The 21,529-nt window shown below is 36.7% G+C and overlaps 2 protein-coding genes across 8 annotated transcripts in view; both read right to left on the reverse strand.

Moving 5' to 3' along the window:
* RABGAP1 (RAB GTPase activating protein 1) overlaps positions 1-21,529 on the reverse strand; it is a 149,995-nt gene that overhangs the window by 53,072 nt on the left and 75,394 nt on the right. The window lies entirely within an intron of this gene.
* On the reverse strand, positions 11,913-13,046 carry GPR21 (G protein-coupled receptor 21). The gene has a single exon (XM_061200980.1). It carries the CDS (start codon positions 12,960-12,962, stop codon positions 11,913-11,915), a length of 1,050 nt encoding a protein of 349 aa, XP_061056963.1. The 5' UTR covers positions 12,963-13,046.

Below are 21,529 nucleotides of genomic sequence, written 5' to 3' on the forward strand. Positions count from 1 at the left end.
CTAGATTTAACTCTAAGGGATCTTCCAGCTCTGTCACTTTAGGATTTTATATTTATGTTATTCACCTACTCAAAAACCTTAAGTCCATCTACAATTCCTAATTAGAGTCAAATCCCTTAGCCTTTTATTCCAGATCAGGTAGCCCCAATTTATCTTTCTGACCTTACTCCATTACACCTCAAATTGAAACCTCTGGTTCATCCATATTGCCCTATTCACAAGGAAGCTAACAGCACCTGCTAACATGTACTGAATGCTTACTGCAGACCAAGCACTGTGCTAAGAGCTTTACATGCAATAGCTCATTAAGCCTTACAATACTTGTATGAGATAGTACTATTAGTTAAGGCAACAGAAACTAAGAGGGATTATGAACCTTGTCCTAGGTCTCACCGCTAGTAAGTGTCAGGGCTAGGATTCAAAACTAGGTCTGCCTGCCTCTCAAGTACATACTTTTTATCACTACATATTACACGGATAAAGTATATAAATGGCCCATCTTCACTGAGGCCTTCGAAGCTTAAAACACCCTTTGTCACAGTTTTACTTTTTTCTTAATACAACTCATTTTTAAGGTTCAATTAAAGTGATTCCTCTTTACCACTTCAGTCCCAAATTTTCTTTCCATCTCTAACCTATTAAAGCTCTTACTGTAACCCCCAATGACTTGTTCCTTGATAAAGTACATCTAAATATATGTATCTTAATGTCTGAGAACTGTATAGGACTAATCCTCCTGTGGAACATACAATAAATGCAGGACAAAATACATAAAACATCAGTAACATGATGGAGTAAACCATCAAGGCAGAACTTTAGGTTTATGATCCCTGAGAGAAAGAGGCTCACCAAGCCCCTCCACATTCACCCAGGGCCTTTCCTCTGAGGGTATTTACAGCAGGCACTGGAAGTTACTGGGAGATTCTGACTCTGTGTGACAAGGAAATAATAGCAGCAATCTTCTACTGAGCTTATGATGCCACCATGCACAATTCTATATACTTAAGATGTGACAGTATCACATTTTCACAATAATCGTAACAAGGGGATAAAATCCCATTTTACAGAGTAGAAAACCAAGGGCCAGAGATTCCAAAATCCATGCTCTTTTCACTACCTTCTTTTTTTATCTCAGAAAAACAGTGATCTAAGAGTATAAATACAGTAACAATGTAAAGAGTTTTACATTAATGCAACATGCATCTGATCTTGAATTGACTCCTATAATATTAGAGTCATCTTCACTTAAAGGTAAGTATCCTTCTGAAGTTCTGACAGATTAAATTATCTAATAAACTGTCAGAACTAGGATCTAAATTTTGTTTTATTTCCAGTGCTCGGTAGGCTACACATGTATCTTTAGTACAATGACTGCTAACTATACATGATGTTAACATAATCTAAGTAGGAATGCTTTTAATTCCTACCAATATCATGTCATGAAGGAGAATTTTTTTAAATGAAAAAGGCTTTTAAGTCAGATTCTGCTCCCCAGGGGCCAATGAAGACAGAGACCCTCAAATGGATTTTTTTTTTTTTTGGTCTAGCTATAAATAAACAGCTTTGGCAGTGAGGGTTTCCCCAGTCTTTCTGGAAGAATTTTCAGAAATATATCATGCTATTTAATGCTGTAACTTTTGCCTTCTCCCCAAAATACTGTCTTACTAATTCAATTCAACAAATGTTTATTGAAAGCTAAGAGACACAATTTAAAGTTTTACTTTGAAAAGACTCTTTCATATTTTATTCAAAGCCAATACAATCTTTTTGTAACACTCCAATAAATCATTAAGTGACTACAATCAAGGCAATTTATCATAAAGACATACTTTTTAATTTGCTAAAGGCGTCTCATGTCATAGATTGTTTGATAATTGTAGGTCACTTTATTAGGGTCTTTTGTCTGTTGGTCCTTTGGGTTCCTTTAATCCTGTCCAGCTGAATATTTTATGCCAATCTCATTCAAGGGGTGGGAGGAGATAAGACTATAGAAATCTTAACTCTACCCAGAGCTCAGCCCACCTCATATACTGCCTTCTAAGGAAATCTAACACCCATTTCCTTACCTATGACTACCACACAGTAATCTGCATGCCTCCTGTGATCTCAGAATGCCAGATCTTACATTATAGATACTTGCATACTAGTACACACATACTCATCATATACATAGATACATACACACATTTGTTTTCATGTATTCCTTCCCATGATGTCAAAGAAGATGCTTTCTAGTATCTGCTGTCTTCTCTTGTAAAAAACAAAATTTAAAAATCTAGAAAGATTCAAACATACTTATGAGGCATAGTAGTAGTAGACTAGGAATCAAAAAGGTCTTACAGCCTCAAAACTCAGCTTCCACAATTGTCAAAGAGGGATAACATCCCTTTTGCCTGTCTTCCTAGGAGGATGAAATGAGATGATAAATAGGAAATTGCTCTGTACAAGGCCATAGGTAATACAGTGTGCTACCACGCCCTCATGTTCTACTTCAGTAATACGTTCTAAACCTACACTTCCTGGTTTCCTTCTATCTCTGTTAAAATTTATCTGCCTTTATCTAAACGTGGTCTATGCTTTCCATAAAAAATAATACACCTACGTAGTTGTAAAGGTCAAACCATACAAAGCGTACAAAGAAAAACAGCAGACCCCTTATACCTCTCACCTATTCCCTGCTGCCCAAAGGGCACCAATTTTCATCTTTTTTAGCTGTTTGTGTTTCCTTCCTATTTCTAAACAAAACGCATACATTGCTACTTTCTGGCTTTTCTTTTTTTTTTTTTTTAAAGACTTTCTTGTATGGGAGATGATACTGTAGCTCTATTACAGTCCCAACCCCACCTACCCTCCACACATACTTCCCCCTTCCCCTCATCATGACTCTCAACATAATTTTGCTACAATTTTTGGCTAAATCTATATTTCTCATAACTGAATCACAGAGTATATCATGATTAGATTTCCTTCTTTCATTCTCTATTTTTTCTAAAGTTACTAATTGCAAATTTTTTTCTTTCTCTCAGTGTTCTATGTATCTATATTTGTAAGATGGGTAAATATTTTGAGATCTCGCATATCTCAAAATGGGTTTTAGCCTCACATTTGAATGAAAGTTTGACTGGGCATAAAATTCTAGGTTAAAAATCACTTCTGGGACTTCCCTGGTGGCGCAGTGGTTAGGAATCTGCCTGCCAATGCAGGGGACAAGGGTTCGAGCCCTGGTCTGGGAAGATCCCACATGCCGCAGAGCAACTAAGCCCGTGCACCACAACTACTGAGGCTGTGCTCTAGAGCCTGCGTGCCACAACTACTGAGCCCGTGTGCCACAACTACTGAGCCCACGTGCCACAACTACTGAGCCCACGTGCCACAACTACTGCAGCCCACACTCCTAGAGCCCGTGCTCCAAAACAAGAGAAGCCCCTGCTCGCCACAACTAGAGAAAGCCCGTGCGCAGCAACAAAGACCCAATGAAGCCAATAATAAATAAATAAATTTTTTATAAAAAGTCACTTCTTAAAAGTTTCCATTTATTCCCAATTATCTTCTTGCTTCATTGTGGTAGAAAGTCCAATGCTATTCAGATCTCTGTACTTAGGATGTTTCTACTATCCCATCCCTACTCCAGACCAAGAAGCTTTTAGGTTTTTCTTTATCTCCAGTGTTCTGAAATTTTATGATTTGCCATCACAAAGTCTTATTACTTTAAGCTGGTTGGTCCTTTTCATCATGGAAACTCATATCCTTCAGTTCTATAAATTTCTCTTGTGATATCTGAGAATTTCCCCATTCTTTTTCTCTATTCTGTTTCTGAAAATCATGTTATTCAGACATTGGGCCTCCTTGGTCGTGCCTCTAATTGTCTTACTTTTTACCTCCTTTATTGTCTTTTGTTTCACTATCTGGTCTACCTCAATTTTATCTTCCAACTTTTCTTTTCTTTTTTTTTTAAAGATTTATTGATTGATTGATTGATTGCTATGTTGGGTCTTCGTTTCTGTGCTAGGGCTTTCTCTAGTTGCGGCAAGCGGGGGCCACGCTTCATCCCGGTGTGCAGGCCTCTCACTATCGTGGCCTCTCTTGTTGCGGAGCACAGGCTCCAGACGCGCAGGCTCAGTAGTTGTGGCTCACGGGCCTAGTTGCTCCGCGGCATGTGGGATCTTCCCAGACCAGGGCTCGAACCCGTGTCCCCTGCATTAGCAGGCAGATTCTCAACCACTGCGCCACCAGGGAAGCCCCAACTTTTCTCATTTTAAAAAATGTCTGATTATATTTTTAATTTCAAAAGTTTTCTTGTTCTCTTTCTGTTTTTTTTTTTTTTTATGGCATCCTTTTTTCCTTAATGGATGCAAAATCGTCTCTGAAAATATTAGTTACAAATACTGGGGGTTTTTTTTTGAAGTTTTCTTCTATGACTTGCTTTTGTTCCCTCTGATTTCTTTTGTTTTGGGCTCTGTGCATTCATAATACATTTTCTCAAGTCTATTCATAAGACTTTCTCTGGTTGACTGTTGATATTAAAAGATAAGGAACAAAAAACTAATTGGAAGCTCTATATGCATGGGTGGGATTCGCTGACTGATGGGCATCAACTTAATGTGACTGGGCAGGGACTGTCGGAACTGAGAGCCCTTACATACTGGCCCCCAGACTAGACTCCTCTTATCTCCTGCTTAGAAGGTTTAAGGCTAAGAGCATTCTGGGAGTGTAGTGGGAAAGGGAGACTGATTATTTAATAAGCAGACTTTCTCTTGATACTCGTGTTTTCAACAAGGTGTCTTAGTCCCATTCTCAGCTATGCCTGGCATCCAGAATGCCTGTGGTTCAACCTCCAAAGAGTAAGTCTCCCATCTTCTGCTGGGATGTTGAAAAACCAGTGGCCTGCTAGGGCCAACTTGGGATGGGGATCAAGGTGGTGTGCAGTGGAGGAGTGGGGGGGGGGTTATGAGTGACGGTATCTAAATGTGCCTTCAATAAACTTTCTAACAATTCTTCAGTTTTCAGTTTCATACTACTCTCTGCCTGAGAGGCATATCAGGAATCTAATTCCCACATATTTACTGGGTTTTATGGGCAGATCAGCTTGATTCTTTTTGCCCCTCCCCCAAATTCAGCTTTGTCAATTCTGCTGAGTCAGTTACCACTTGTCCGCTGGGTTTCTATAACCCCAAATTTTGTTAGCTTCATTCATTTGCCATCATCTCTGCTCTTCTCTTTGTCCATATGTATTATACTTTTGCCATTCTTTATAGTGGAGTTAACAGAAATAAATATGCATACTAAATCTGCTATATTTAGTAGGAAGTCTGTCACATGTTTTCCAAGTATGTGAGTTAGTTGATATATTGACAAAAGTTTCTTAATCTAAGCCTAAGCTTCCTCACCTGTAAAACAGAGATATAAAAAAATAAAAAACTGCCTGATAGGTTTCTGTGAGAATTATGTGAGGTAAGAATGTAGGCTCTGAAGTCAGAAAGACCTGGGTTTGAATCCCAGATCTTCCACTTATTAACTCTTTGTCTCTGGCAACTCAATCTCAGTCTTCTCATCTTTGTAATGGGGTTAATAATAGTCACTAGCTCATAGAGCGTCAGAAGGATTAAACAGGACAAAGTTTATAAAATTCTTCTGAAACATAACAAGCCTCAGTTAACATTTATATCATTGCCCATAATGCTTTCTACACCTAAAATTACATACACAGGTACATACAAACACCTCATATCAGCCTATTTAAGTCTTATTCAGGACTTGGCTGAGTGAAGGCAAACTCCGACTCCTCTGCAAAAGCAACAAGATATAATAGAAATGGACGATGGATTAGGAAGTAGGAAGTCTGGGTATTATCATAAATGGCTGCGTGGCCACTGGACTGGTTTCCTGTCTATAAAAAGAGAGAATCAGACCAAATGATCTCTAAGGTCTTTTACAGCTCAAACGTCCCTCCCTATCTCCTTTGTGGATGATCTGACTTTCAAAAATTTAATGTTTCTATTCTAATTACCTGACGGATACTGTTAATTTTTATAGGTATTTTCATATATCTTGCTTTTCCAACTAGACAGTATATATTTGCTCCATGAAAACCAAGATGAGTTGCTTCCCCAAACTAACAAAGTAGTAAGGCCACCCTTTGAATACTAAATCAGAAAACAATGTTTCATGGTAAAAGTGATATATAAAACCACCAAAAAAGAAAGAATGAGTTAGCAAGCTTGTAAGACTGTTAAAACTTGCAAGGAATTTTACTAAAAGATAAGTCACAAAAGAAGTTAATTTAAAGAAATAATATGTCAATTAGAAGGTAGGTTGGTCAGTACTGGAAGCACAGATGATTTCAACTTTTATTAGGATCCTAATGACCAGGTTTTCTGATTTCAGAGATGGAACATCAGGCTCAGTCTTATACCAGTAAATTTTCACATTACAGAACCATATTCTGAGATTCCATCCTCACCAAGCAACATTCTGAATATGGTTTGGCTTCCCATGAAGATCTACCAATAGAGAAAGACTGCTCCCTATTGCCAGCACTGATTTCTTATTTTAAACTAATAAAGTGACATTATGATTTTCTATACTGGCATAATGAACCCGCCCAAGAAACAGATCCATGGTGTGCCAACTGTCCCACCAGTAGGCCTTGGTAAATTCCTCCTGATAAAGTCACTCTGTGAAGCTTTTTGAAAGACAGATCACAGAATTTTTCCATATGAAACATGTGAAAACTATAAAGTTCCATAAGAAAGGAATCATGTGATCCTTCTTTAAATCCCTGAGGCCAGCTAGCTATACCACCTGGCATCTAGTAGAGCTTGCTACATAAGCGCTTTTTGATTGCTTCTTAAACTTTTCCAAAAAGCCAGTTATTGAATAATACAATTTTCCATACCCTATAGCAGTATCATAAGCACTTCACTCTGAATACATGACCAACAGTGTGTTAAGAAAAGGAAGGGAAGACAGAGCTAGAAAAGTGGTAAAGACTGAAAGAAAAAGCAAAACCAAAGAATTAGAACAATCTCTTTCCACCAAGCTATCCTATTCTATTGCTCCTCTTTCGTAGTGACTGATTTTTACAGCCTATCTTATCTGGATCTAGAGCCAAGATCTTACCCATGCTGTGAGAAATTGGCAGTTTGACAGCACTGCCTGAAGTTCCCTGGGCCGAGGCTACACAGTTTCCAGGAGTAAAGTTACCTAGCATATAAAGCACACACATTCCCACAGTAGTCTCTTGGTACTAAAAAGAGATATTTATTATATAGAGTCTAGAATGGCCTTGATCAAATGAAAAACTGCTTATGGGCTTTGGACTACCCTTTGAACATCGCTGCTCTATAATGACTAGAAGTAATAATAGTGACTAGAGGTAATAATTAGAAAGGCTCATTCATTAACTCCGTAAAACTTACTAAAACTTCCGCTCTAAAAAAAAAAAAACAAAAAAAAAAAACAAAAACTTCCGCTCTAAGCCAGGTCCTATGTTAGATTTGGGGGATAAAGGTATGAAGAGACATTGTCCCTGCCTTTAGAGACTTTGGAAACAAGTAAAGAGAGTAAATGTAACAGTTTTATGTTGAATTTAAAGTTACTGTTATTTTGGGATTGCTAAGTAGCATGGAATAGTCACCTAGCGTTGACTTCAAAGATCTTATGGGGGGAGCACCACATCATTATATGCAACTTCCTTAGATGTAAAACTATGGCAGATACAAATAACAGTAATCATTTTTATTTTCAAAGCACTTTACATATTACAAAGTTCTCTTACATCCGTTATCTAATTCAATCCTCAAAGTAACCCTGTGAAGGATGAAAGGATTATTATAAATAGAAGAAATTAAGTGCTTAGAGAAGCGACTAGCCCTTATAAAACGAGTTAATTAGTAACAGAAACCTAGATTCGCAGTTCAAAGTTCATTTTACATATCATGATTCCCTTATCATCCAAATTTTGAAGAAGAGTCAAGTGACTCATCTACAGCCATAAGAAATGTCTAGAATATTCCTTGGGTCTGCAAAATACATTAATAATATGTACATTTAATATAAAATATTTAGTAACCTGAAATGGAAAAATTATGCAAAAATCAACATAAATAATGACTTATGAAGACTTTAAAAAAATTTCATAGTTCCATGATTCTCCCCCATCCTTAAACTTCCCCAAATTTCCTCATATGGCAATAAATTCTGGTTTGCCAATAATTTATTTCACAGATCTTTTATGATACAAAAACACAAAGTCAGTAAAATTCCTACAAAGCCATCAAAGGCAGATGTTTTAATCAAACCTGCAAAGCTGAGGAAACTCCCAGAAATCACTCTACCGTCTGGGAACTTGTAACCCTGCTGCTTCATTTTCAAGTTCAAAGAGGTGAACAGTAAATGCATTTAATAGTACAAAAATTCAAGTTTTCCCAATCCTTAAAATACTGAGACCATTATTCAAGTAAAAAGGAAAAGCCATTATAAAAGGCTCAAAAACATATTTATCCAGCAATAAACCTTAAAGAAAACCCTTTCCAAAATGGAATTTAGGGTGAAAGCCAACAGGTCCATGAAAAATTCAAATATCGATTCTGGTGAAAGATAATTCTTTCATTGAAGTGGAGCACTTGTCCTTTTGTAATTGCTTTTCCACTCTAAGAGGAAAAAAACACACCTTCACTGAAATCATTGTATAAAAACACAACTAATTACAAATATAACAATTAGTATAGCCTTATTTTTAAATTTACTATGAAATAATTTCAACACAGTCACCAAAAGCTTATGCTTCCTCTGATATCAGTCATATACTATATAAAGTTAAATGGGCTGTCTTGCCAAAGCCTAAGGTAACTGACTCTAAAAATATACTTTTTCTCATTCTGAACTAGTCAGATTGGTATTTAAATAAAACGTCATTAAATGTTGCACTAAATATGCAAGGATGAAAAGGTTACTTAAATACAAACTCTCCAAATGCATCACATAGAAACTGTCCCCAGCCACAGAAGATTGTATGATTGCATTCAGACACAACCCTTCTCCCCAGCACACACACACCACAAGAAAACAAAAAATTTTAAAGCAGTACAGACAATGAAATGTGAGAATAGACTTGATACCTGGAAGAAACGTTAGAGTTTATAAAGTCCAATGACTACAAGACAAACTGGAAAGACATCTGATATTAAGTATCAGCTGGGGAGGAATGCTTTATTTTTCTTTAAAGTTACTACATCTACTTAGTTTCTACTTTAGTTTTAGGCTGAGAGGTTCTAATGTGGAAAAAAAAAAAACAATAAAAAAAACCCTCTGACATCTAAATTTGGTACTAGGGCAAAAATATAAAAATCTATTAACAAAAGCTCTTATTAAAAGAGTTGTTGCCTTCCAGTCATTTAAAGCTCAGCTTGATTAGCCATTTCCAGAAAATTAAACAGAGATTTCCTCATTTCCATAACATTCCCACAAAATCTTTTCCAAAAACTTTTCTGTTTTCTCTAAAATGGAACCCTACTGCAAGAAAAAATTAAAAGGGCTCAGTACCCCCCCACACAAAAAATCTACTGATTTAACATCAGTTTTCTATAAAAATTAATCTTTATGAGTCCCATATCTGAACTAAAAATTGACAAGCAAACAGTGCAAATCTGAACAGGTTACATTCTCTGATATATATGAAAAAAGGGAATTTTGTTTTCTTAGATCTGTGCCACTTAAATAAAGGGCAATTGTATACAGCCTTTTTTCAGAATCTAACAGAAAAGGTTTTCTACTTCAAATGGCAACTTAACAAAGCCACTGCTAACATAACTTGCAATTCCAATATGAGTTCTAAATTTTGAAACAACTTAGAATCAAATTTTCTAATACTAAATATAAAGAGCAAGCAAGCTTCTAGGAAGAACTCAGAATCTGAAGCTTAAATGTTTATATTCATACTTGTTCTCTTAAAATAAAAATTTTTAAGTAGACTACATTTGAGGTTAAAATCAAATCAATCTCTAAAACCTAAAATCATAAGAATGCTATCTTTTATTTTAAAAGGGGGTAGGAGGTTTTCTAATATGATGATGGAAAACCAAAGCATATCTGCCTGTTTTATAAATATCTATGTCCTTCCTTGGACTCAAAAATCCACATTTCCCTTGGTTTTCTTCCATCTTCGATCTCACTGAACACCACTGTCACATTCAGATTACAACATCTAGCCAAAGGCAGAGATCATGTAAGTTCCCTGAAGACTTCCAAAACATTAAAAACCAGTAGAAAAGCAGAGGAAATACTTTCATGCTTGGAGCTGCTGGGAAATCCTTCTCTCCTTTTAGAAAAATAAACCTCTCGCTCTAAACATAATTGCTTTTAGGAACAAAACATCACTATACATACAAATACACAGCACTCTCAATTAATAATTCTATAGATTTTGCTAGTACTTTGGCTTTAAAAAAAAAAAAAAAAAAAAGCCTATTTAGGAAAGGAACGGTATCCCAAGGATTTTTTTTTCCAGAAAGAGAATAGCAATAGAGAGAGAATCAGAATTTCTCCTTCTCTCATTCAAATATGGATTCCTTAACACTAACTGAAATAATGCTTTTAAAAAGAATTAGTTGCTACTTTATTAGAAGATTCCATTTAACCACAAAGAGACCATCTCAATCAACCCCTCCTATTTTAAAAATGAACTAGTTAAATGTACATTGTATTTTCTGACTCAGTTGCCTAGGATACCTTTCTTCCTGATATTCTAGTATTTCAGAAAGTCTCTAGATAAAAAGAGCAGAGAAGACTAAAGACACATTTCAATGTATTTTCACCATTATAAAAATGGCAGCCATCAGTCTATCATTTAATTATTTTTCAGCTTATTTAAATGCATTTTGCTGTAAAAGAGAAATCTAACTCAATTCAAATATTCTCAATACACACATACACAAAGGCTTGGGCAAAAATACTACAACACAATCACTTTCAGTATACATATTTGTTTAGGTCTCAGTGAAGCATGGCATAAAATATAGCTTAGTTTTTCTATAAATTATATAATGTAACTGCACTTTTGCTTCATGGTTCAATGCAAAAATTTTATTATTTTTTTAAATTTATTTTTTAAGATTTTTTTTTGATGTAGACCATTTTTTTTTTAAGTCTTTATTGAATTTGTTACAATATTGCTTCTTTTTTATGTTTTTTGGTTTCTCGGCAGCGAGACGTGGGATCTTAGCTCCTCGACCAGGGACTGAACCCACACACCCTGCATTGGAAGGCGAAGCCTTAACCACTGAACCGCCAGGGAAGTCCCCCCAAATTTTAAATTAATGTTTAAGTTTTCACATTATTCACTGTATTGAGAATTCTCTCAAGAGAATAAGACATAAAACATTTGACTTTCTGAATGACAGCGTGGAAACCTGCAGGGTAGTTACACTTTGACAGATGTAAAGAAAATTTTAAAACCCTGTTAATTCATCACTGTATTTTAATATTTCCTGTTAAAAGAAATCAATTGTACATGAAGCTCAAACAGCTGGAAAGAACCCAGAAAAGCAACAAGAAAATGGTGACTTTTAAAAATGCTGACGCTTTTCACACCCAGGTTCAGTAATGCCAGCTGGAGAGAGGTGTTAGATATGGCTTTATTCATTTTAAGTCTGAGAAATACAGTCATTTCCATGACATTATGGAAATTGGAACCAAGAGCAATTTATCTTCATGGTCCTGATTCTTCTCATTCGAAAGCATTAAAAAAAATCATTTCTGCAAACTTAAAAGGTATTTTGGTTGGATCATTTGTTAACTATTGCTTAGAGTCAAACTATTTTGTCCCATATTTCCCAGTGAACTAGAAATACAAAAAGATAAAAAAGAAACACACACACACACACAACACACAGTGACCCAATATCTGAACCACTTTAGACATGAAATCCATTAAGGGGGCCTTTGCTCCTAACTGTGTAAGGGTCCTTAGCTATCATCTGACTTGCACAAGAAGTACACATGGCCCCTGAGAGGCGCTTTAGTCCCCTTTGGAAGACACTGTTGGAAAGACTATAAATGACACAGTTGCAGAAACTATTACTAATAGCAAGCCAGGTGGTCAAGAAGGATGCGAAGCGGTTGCTGTGGCCAGTGGAGCTCTCCAGTAAGAAGTAGATGATGTATGGCAACCAGAGGATGTAAAATACACTAGTAATTCGGAACAGGACCATGGCATAGCGCTTATCAGGACAGGCCTGCACCTCCCCAGTCTCCCCACTCTGGCTGCTGAAGCGGGCTTGCCTTTCGCTGATTTCCTTTGTGTGCTGTTGGCAGATGCGGAAGATGTTGAAATAGGTGAAGCACACAATGAGGGCTGCTGGGGCATATAACATCATCACGATGAACAGGGTGAAGTAGGGGTCGGTGTGCCAGGACTCCGCACACCACTGAAACACATCTCCATGATATCCAGGTTTGCCCCAGTGGAAAAAGGAAGGCAGGAAGACCAGGGTGGAGTATAGCCAAATCAGGAAAATACACAGACGCAGTCTCCAGGGTGTAACCAGGGTATTATAGGTTAGAGGCTTAGTGATGGCAATATATCTATCGATGCTGATACAGGCCAGAGAGGCCATGGAGACACTCTTCAGAACTGATACTACAAAACCAAATACCTGGCAAGTCAAGGACTCCACTACTGGAAGCGGGTAGTGGAGGAGTGATAAAGAAGGGACCAGGCAGCTTACCCCAACCAAGAGGTCAGCATATGCCATAGTCTGGATAAAATAACTTGTAGTATGGTGGTTCAACAAAGGTGCACAGTGAAATACAAAAATCACAATAATGTTGCCAGAAATAATCAACACAGTTAGAAAGACAATAATCAATACTTCCAAAAGGCAAAAATTGACAGTTTCCAAATAGCCAAATGCCAAGAGGCAAAAAGGGTGGCTGCTCTGATTACCATCCAAGGTAGAGTTCATCTTGAGCTCAGGAGTGATCTCTCACTTCATGCTGCCGCTTGGCTGCTGCCAACAGTTCAAAGGAGCAGCTGCTGTCATTGCGGTCAGCTCTGTGTGTCTGTAATAATGCCCGAGGAGCCTTAGTCCCCAAGCTCCCGATGCTGCTGCTCTGGTGCATTGCCTGCAGTGCAATTCCCCTTTAAATCCTTCTTGGAATAGGGAGAACCAGCAGCAGTTGTCTGGCCAGTCCGAGATGTGGCCATAGTACCAGGTTTACCATACACATAGCACCAGGGGAGTAAGGCAAACTCTGGGTACAATGTCTTCAGGCCAATGAGGGTAGGGGGTAGGGGCAGAAGGGAAGGGAGGAAGATTAGGACTTCAGCAGGAGTTGTAATGAGTCTCCTCTGAACAGCTGATAGAAGAAAAGGAAAGAGCGTTTTACATTTTGCATCCAATGCCCTAATCAAGAACCTGGCTAGCTCGAGCTGGTATCACCCCTCCCACTCTATCCCACCCCACCCGGTACAACTATTCTCGGCTACCCTCAGTAGCACCCCACATAACTGGTCCTTACTCTACAGAGGAGGCGCAGCAACAGCAAGCTTTCATGATCAACATAAAACAAAATCAATCACAAGTCAGATCAATCTAACCCCATTTCCTTTCATTTGAGCTTTTCCGGGGAGAAGAGGAATCTGCTTATAGAATTTAATTACCATGAATAAAATTAGCCAAGATAACTTATTTTCTTCATTGATTCCAATGTAATACTTTGCCTCTTAGAAAACATTTCAACAGCATTGATCTGTCTAGCTCAATTTCAGAGTATTACCTGTAATTCAGCATGCTGCGATCCAAACAAAAGCCACAGAACACCTTAACAGAAAGCCTTGCAAAGCAGCAATGTGCCTCAGCCCCGTTTACTGCAGAACTGAGACACAGAGGGAGGGGATAAAGGAGTAGGAGGGGAAACAGGGAGAAGAGGGGCTTGGGAAAAGGAAGAGGCGGGGGAGGGGAAAGAAAGCGCCTGTGTGCACACACACTCCGGCATCTTTAGCAGCTCATTAGAATTCATTGCCAGAGAGGTGCTCCCTGACTTCCAGACTGCACAGTGGGGGAATAACTTAATATGCCTGCAGGGCAGTGTTTGAAGGCTGTTTCCTCGTCTGTCTGGAATCCCCCTCTTAGTAGATGGAGCAGAATTTAGACTGCTAGTAAGGAGAAGAGGTAGTAACCAGGACAGAGAGCAAGCCAGGAATTAGATTGAAACACACTGCCAGAGGGGTAATGGTGAGAGGAAATTCCTATTTTCTTGTAGCATTTCCCATAGAACAAAGAGCAATGTTAAAGAATGAAAGTGTGTTAACGGTGCATGACAACTGAGGAATCATAATTCAGCACAAGAAGTTCTAGCTAGAAGGCTACATATTTAGCATTAATTTTCTCTCATGATTCACTAAATATGGATCTATTTTAAGAAACGTGACCAAAATAACAAGCAAACTTAAAAATTAGGTTTTCAAGAGAAAAAATAAAGAAAATCCCATCTACTCTGAATATTGCAGAAATAGCACACACAAAGAGGAATTACATTGTTCCTGTATTCAACACTATCTTATGTTTTTGAGATGCCATTACTTGCTTCTAGTTTTCTGAGAAGTGGTACACAAATATACAAACAAAAGATGCACAAGAAAATGCACCCACTTCCACCCAGGTCTGAAAATTGCAGGAAGTTTCATGGTACAAACTAGCTTTGTATCTTAGAATATACAATCTTGTTTGTGCCTACTTAACACAAGGCAAATTGGGATTTTATTGTGGCTCTTCAGGTGATGTCATAAGTGATGACAATTTTCAGCTAATTGGGAGTGTCAAATTATGACAATTTTTAGTTAATTAGAAATATGTATTTTTAGTATCTTTTCCTCCAGGTATCTTTGCTCTCTCAATTCATCCTTCTAAGTACAGTTTCACATAACTCAGTAGAGTAAAATAAAATAAACAAATGTTGACATTTGTAAACATTCCAGAAGGTCTGCACACCTGGATGGAGATATATGTTATGTGATCCAACTTTCATTTTTTATGTTTCACACACATGCGTTCTCATTGCAGGCAATGGTCACTCAATTACATTTTAAGATCTGAAGCGCTGTGCTTATTACACGAAGGCAAGGAACTCAAAAAACCTACTGAGCATAAGCTTGATAGCTGTAATTGACAGGTCTTATTGGAAAAGATGGCAAAGTGTGGCACAGCAAAAAGACCCATGGCACTGAACACCCATCTGGCTCAAATCCTTGCTTCCTTGCTCTAATATTACTTAGCCTCTCTTAGCCTCAGTTTCATCATCTGTAGAATGAGGATCACACTCCCTATTTCATGATGTTGGTGAGAAATAAAGCAGATAGATAGTGTGTACAAAAGGCTTACCAATACCTAGCACACAGCGGGTATATAACTTTACTTTCTTCTCATACAACCTCAAACAGCCTTCCTAAATAGTCTGTGTTTTCCCACCAGTCCTATTGCATTGCTTGAGGCTGGGGCTCTTCTGAATCCTAAGGTGCCCTCTCTTACTGTGACTACCCAGTTCTAAGGGCAATAACAACAGTTATTTCGATACTTTGCTGCCCTGCATTCCTCAAATACATTGAGGCTATACATATGTAAGGCAAGAAGGAAAGATGATATGGCACTAATTATTCCCACTAGACAAATAATTTCTCTGCCTATGTCTCAAAACCTGACTTCACTCCTGAGTTCCCCTTTCCTTCTACAATTTGCCTGCTAGTCACACATCTTCTACCTGGATGTCCTATAGAGACTTCAACCACAGCGTGACCAAAATTAAATACATTTTTTCCCACCAAATAAGCCTCTTTTACTTTTTTTCTCACATTTTCCCAGGCACTCAGGTATGAACTCAGAAATCATCTTGACCACTCTCTCCCTTAATATACCATTCTTAGTTACCACATCTTATGAATCTATTTCTATAATGGCTCTCAAATTCATTTCCTCCTTTTAGTTCTTAATACTTTAGGCTATCATTAAATATTGTCTGGACTTCTAGTCTTGTTCATTTTTCTAATCTATTCATTTCTGCCTCGTTAAAATATCCAATAGCACATGCTTCATTATGGTTATTATGAACTCCATTATTCAAGAAGACTCAATGGCTCCTATTGCCCTTCCAGTCTGATCTCACTATACCGAAACCCCCAAATACCTTGCCCTCCAGCCAAACCAGGTTACTCACTATTCTATACATTTGACATAGACTTTATTTTTGGACTTCCATGTTTTGAGTGCTTAATAAATATTGAATTAAAAAAAGAATGATTTCTGAGAGTTATATTTCAATAAATGGAAAAACCATTCACCAAAGTCAAGAGTCCAGGCTTTTTTAACTACCTGTAAATTTGGGCATGTAACTTATTCCATCTCAGGTTTCTCATGTATGAAACTAGACAGTTACACTGATAAAAACAGGTATTACATTAACTGATAATTTTAAAGAATTAAAAATGTTATAAAAATGCAACGAAAACCACAAACTGTTACAATACCATTAGTACAATAGTAGTTCTTTCCATTTTGTTTCTATTTTAGTAAAACCACTCTAGGAGCTATAATCAAAATATTCATACTAGGAATTAAAAAAAAATAATCAGTCAAAAGTTAAATGTTTTGTTTTGGATTAAAGGAAACCATTTTCTCCAGAGGAGACAAATTACTAATGACAAGGGGGAGCCATAAATCTATGTCCTCACAAAAATCTATACATACATTTCCCCTTTAAAATAATGCAGTCACATGATTTCTTTTTTAATAAAAGAGTATTTCTGTATATATGACTGGAAGAAAATACATTAAAAATCAATTCTACTTTTCACTGGATAGTGGGATTACAAGTGATGTTTAATTTTCTTCTTTATGGTTTTCTATGTTTTGTGAATTTGCTAATTTCTATGTGCTATTTTTACAATCAGGTTAAAAAAAAAAAAAAGCCAAAGTAATATATAACATGTCCCTTTTGGTAAAGCTAACAAAAAACCTGGCCATATGATGCCCTCCCAGAGCCACACTGAATAGATGATGCCAGGTTAAGTCACCTACTTCATGGGGCTTAGCTCCACTTGTCCTTATGCCATCACTGCAACATTCCTTCAGATGGCCTTGGTACTCAATTTAATTCAAAATAGACACCTACAGCCCCAGTTAAAAATTTTTACAGAATGAGAATATAACTAGATGAACCATGTGAAATTGTTAATACTTAACCATTTCATTTCTGGTTAAATATTTTCTGATCTACAAAAATGGCAACTTCTATATGGCTCAACCTAACACTAAAAAATTAAAATAACCAAATCACAGAACTAAAAATGAAAAATGGCAGCAAGAGAAAGGAAACATCAAACAAAAAAGAGAAAAGATTGTTCAAATTACATTTATTCTTCTCCCAACCTCCTCAGCAGTTTATCTACTATAGATGGAAAAGGATCAATCTCAGTGCTTGAAATTCATAAGATTCACTTCTGGGCATTATCTATCACTTATTATTTAGTAAAAATGAGCTTTAAATTGTTGATTTATTTAATCAACATATTATTTTAGTTCAGCTGATGTGGGTGTATTTATATAGATGTCATTCCAAACCCAATTTAATTCCTCCCTCTCCCTCATCTTGCACATTCATTCAATCACCAAGTGCCAAGGATTCTACCTCTGAAATTTCTCTCAAGAAGTATCTCTTTCTCTATCCCTTCTGCTACTAAAACAAACCAAGTGACAATTATCTCTTGCATGAATTACTAACAGGTTTTGCTGCAATTTATCTTATTCCATTCTAACTCAGTAATATAAATAATAACAATAACAAACCAAGTGACAATTATCTCTTGCCTGAATTACTAACAGGTTTTGCTGCAATTAATCTGACTCCATTCTAACTCAATGATAATATAAATAATAACAATAACTAAGCGGTTAATTTATACTTACCAGGGGCTATGAATTGTACTAAGTGTTTTCATGCATTATCTAAGTTATTCTAACAACTCTACAAATAAGATACTATTATTATCCCATTTTACACAAAGGAAACAAAAAGTTTAATGCTAAATTGCCCACTGTCAATGGCCTGAATACAAAACTAGGATTTGAATCAAGACAATCTACCTTTAGATGGACACACTAAATCACTTTGCATACTGCCTCCCAAACCTGAATATATGATTTGCCTACTTAAAATGACTTCCTATTGCTTGAGATATTAAATATGCCTTATTTAAGCTTTCTAAGATCTGGCTCCTACCTACCTTCTCTGGTTTTACCTACTTTCACACTCTGAAATTGCCAAGCTCTTTATCACCCTTGAGAACATGCTTTTCCCTTTGACTTTTAACACCACACATGCCATGCACACATGCCCCCCTATCCTACCACCACAATCCCCCTCCCTGGATAATTCTGAACAAGAGAACTTTTTGAACCCTTAGATGAGAAGTCCTTGTCATTTGCTGCACAACAATATGTATCTTCTTTTCTATAACCCTCATGCAACTTTATTCCAAATGGTTAGTTAATTGCCTATTTCCCTCATTAGACTGTAGATTCCCCCAAACCAGAGAACAGGTATATTTTATTCATGGGCATATCCGTAAGACCTTAACACATGGCCGGCACAAAGCAGGCTTTCAAAGGTATTTCTGATTGACTAAACAACAAATGCCTAATAAAACAACAGGCATTTGTTTTTGGATGGGAAGACCTTTCAAGGAAAATCCTAGTATGCTAACAGTTTAATTCACCCACAATTATTAGGTTGATGCATGTGAAATTGCCTATTTGTAAATCAAACATTGTCAAATATCAGCAATTTTAATATGACCAAACCTAATTATGTTTTTATAGTCTTATAATTCGGAAAGAACTTGAAAACTGCCTGGACAGATATGACTTACAGAAACTCATCAGAGGGTACATGAATTTACAAAGATGGGATATAGGGACTTAAAAATTATTTTCACAAATAACAATTTAAAGGAATAGTATCTCAGTCCATTAGGAATGCTATAACAAAAATACCATAGACTGAATTGCCTATAAACAACAAATTTATTTCTCATAGTTCCGGAGACTGGGAAGTCCAAGATCAAGGTGTTGGCAATTCGGTGTCTGTTGAGAATCCACAGTCATCTTACACTGTGTCCTCACATGGCAGAAGGGGCAAGGGAGCTTTCTATGGTCTTTTTTTATAAGGATATTAAGCCCATTCATGAGGGCTCTACCCTCTTGAGAGGCCCCTTGAATCTTGAATCTCCTCTCAAAGGCCCCACCTCCAAACACCATCACATTGTTGGGGGTGGGGGTGGTGTTAGGGTTTCAACATATGAATTTTGGGGAGACAAGAACATTCAGTCTATAGCTGACCTACTATGGCAACTGCTATAGGGGAGCAGACAATAAAGTTCTAGAAGTCCACTGGCAATCTGTTTTCTTACAGAATCAGATAGCAAGAGTACTGAGTTGTGAAACAGTAGAATCACAGGCTATTTTGGGGGCAGGACTCAAACATTCCATTTCATTTTTCCAGAATGTTAAAGCTTAAAGGAAACTTAAAGGAAGCTCAACCATTTACTTCAGCAACCTCATTTCAGCAGAGAAAAGGAAATAGTCAGAACCTCATCTGAGATCATGTAAGCCAGTGGCAGAGCTGAAACTAGTACCCAGACACTTCCTAACTTCATGGCCAGTGCTCTTTTTGCTAACTTGATCCCCTTTTTGTTTAGTATCCACAGGAGGTTCTTATGATTAAATATTATTGAATCCTTGACTATTACCAAATCGACCAGGAAGAGATTTTTAATTAAAACAAAACAATCTGCATAATAATGAAGTTATAATTAGATATTTAAATTATTTTTCCAGACTGGTAAAATGTGGCTGGGCCTCCAGGGCTTCCCTTGGACAATCAGAAATGTAAATATCGATTATTTGGCTCTGGATAAAAACTTGAATTTCATGGCAAAAGACTCTTACCACTGAGGTTTGCCACTAAAATCACTAGCGAAAACAATGCAAATAGGTTTCAGAAAACACAAGGCTGACTGGATGGAAGGAAAGAGAAACATCAGAACACGGTGCTATTTCATTATTCTTTTATTTATTAAAAGAATCTGTTAAGGAAGCCATTCTGATGTAAATTTTTGGTACTAAGCAAAATAAACAAACAGTCACTGATACAAAAGGTGAAAAATAACCAAAAGAAAGAAGGACCAGAGGATGATTCTGGAAGCTAGAGACCAGAAAGCGCCCTCTTTTCCCTCCATTCTCAACTCCAATTTATTTGATTTACCAGACCCAAATAGCTATAGGTCTTACAGATGGGAGTAAGAGAGCCCGTAGGAGTCCCTGTGGATTACTTATTAGGGTTTCTTTCCCCTGTGCCTGACAAGTTCTAACTAGAGACTAGGGTTGAGGAACCCTCTGTCAAAGACCAGAAAGAACAGAAAACTAAAAATCCAGGAGTATTTGGTCTGCAGAAATTTATTCCATGAAGCCAAGGGTAGTTCAATATCAAGAAGTCTATCATATGTTGATAACGTATCTACTCCATCAACAAGTTAAAGAAAATCATATTCACTACTAAGTGCTAAAAAAGTCCTTCATAAAATTTCAGCAACATTCCTAATAAAAAAAATCAAAGCCTGAGATAGAATAAAATCACTTAAATAAAATAAAAAGTATTACCAAAAAAACCCCACAATTGAATAGCATGCTTTCCAGAAGTCTGAAAAACTAAGACCATTTTAATTAAAATCAGGAACTCAATAGGGATGCTAGTTATCACCACCATCATTAAACACTGTCTTAAAGCTTCTATCAAATATAAAAACAAAAACAAGAAAATTTAGTAGCCTGCATAAACAGTGAAAAAAGAAGTGAAACTGTTTTTGCTGCTGATATTATCATATACCTGAAAATCTTAAAAGATGCTAGTATAAAATTAGGAGGATTAATCAAAATATCAAGAGGTAGATGGATAGAGAATTAGAAAAAATTAATGCCTATTCTCTGTTGTAGCAATTAGCTATTTAGAAATGGAAATCAGAAAAAAAAAATATTCCATTTGCTATAGTGAGAACACTCTAAGATAATTCTTAGGAATAAATTTAACAAAAGAGGAACAAGACATATATGAAGGCAACTCTGAAGTCTTTAACAGACATAAAATAAGACCTTGACAAGTGGAAAGGCATACCATATTCTCAGATGTAAAGATATTATAACCTAAATTAATATATAAATTAAATGTAATTCAAACTAGAATCCTTATATAACCTTACAGGATAATGGTGAGACTGGAGAAAATGACTTTAAAGTTTATATGGAAGATTAAATATGCAAAAATAGATAAGAAAAATATGAAACAGGAAACAGTGAAAAAAAGACTTGCTTTACCGGATATTAGAACATAACTCAAAGCCTCTTTAACCAAAACAGTATTGGTATAGGAATACACAAAAATAAATAGAACAAGCTAGAAATCAATCCCAGCATATATGAGAATT

This window comes from Eubalaena glacialis, chromosome 9 (genome assembly GCF_028564815.1).
Source record: "Eubalaena glacialis isolate mEubGla1 chromosome 9, mEubGla1.1.hap2.+ XY, whole genome shotgun sequence".
NCBI classification, from domain to species: domain Eukaryota; kingdom Metazoa; phylum Chordata; class Mammalia; order Artiodactyla; family Balaenidae; genus Eubalaena; species Eubalaena glacialis.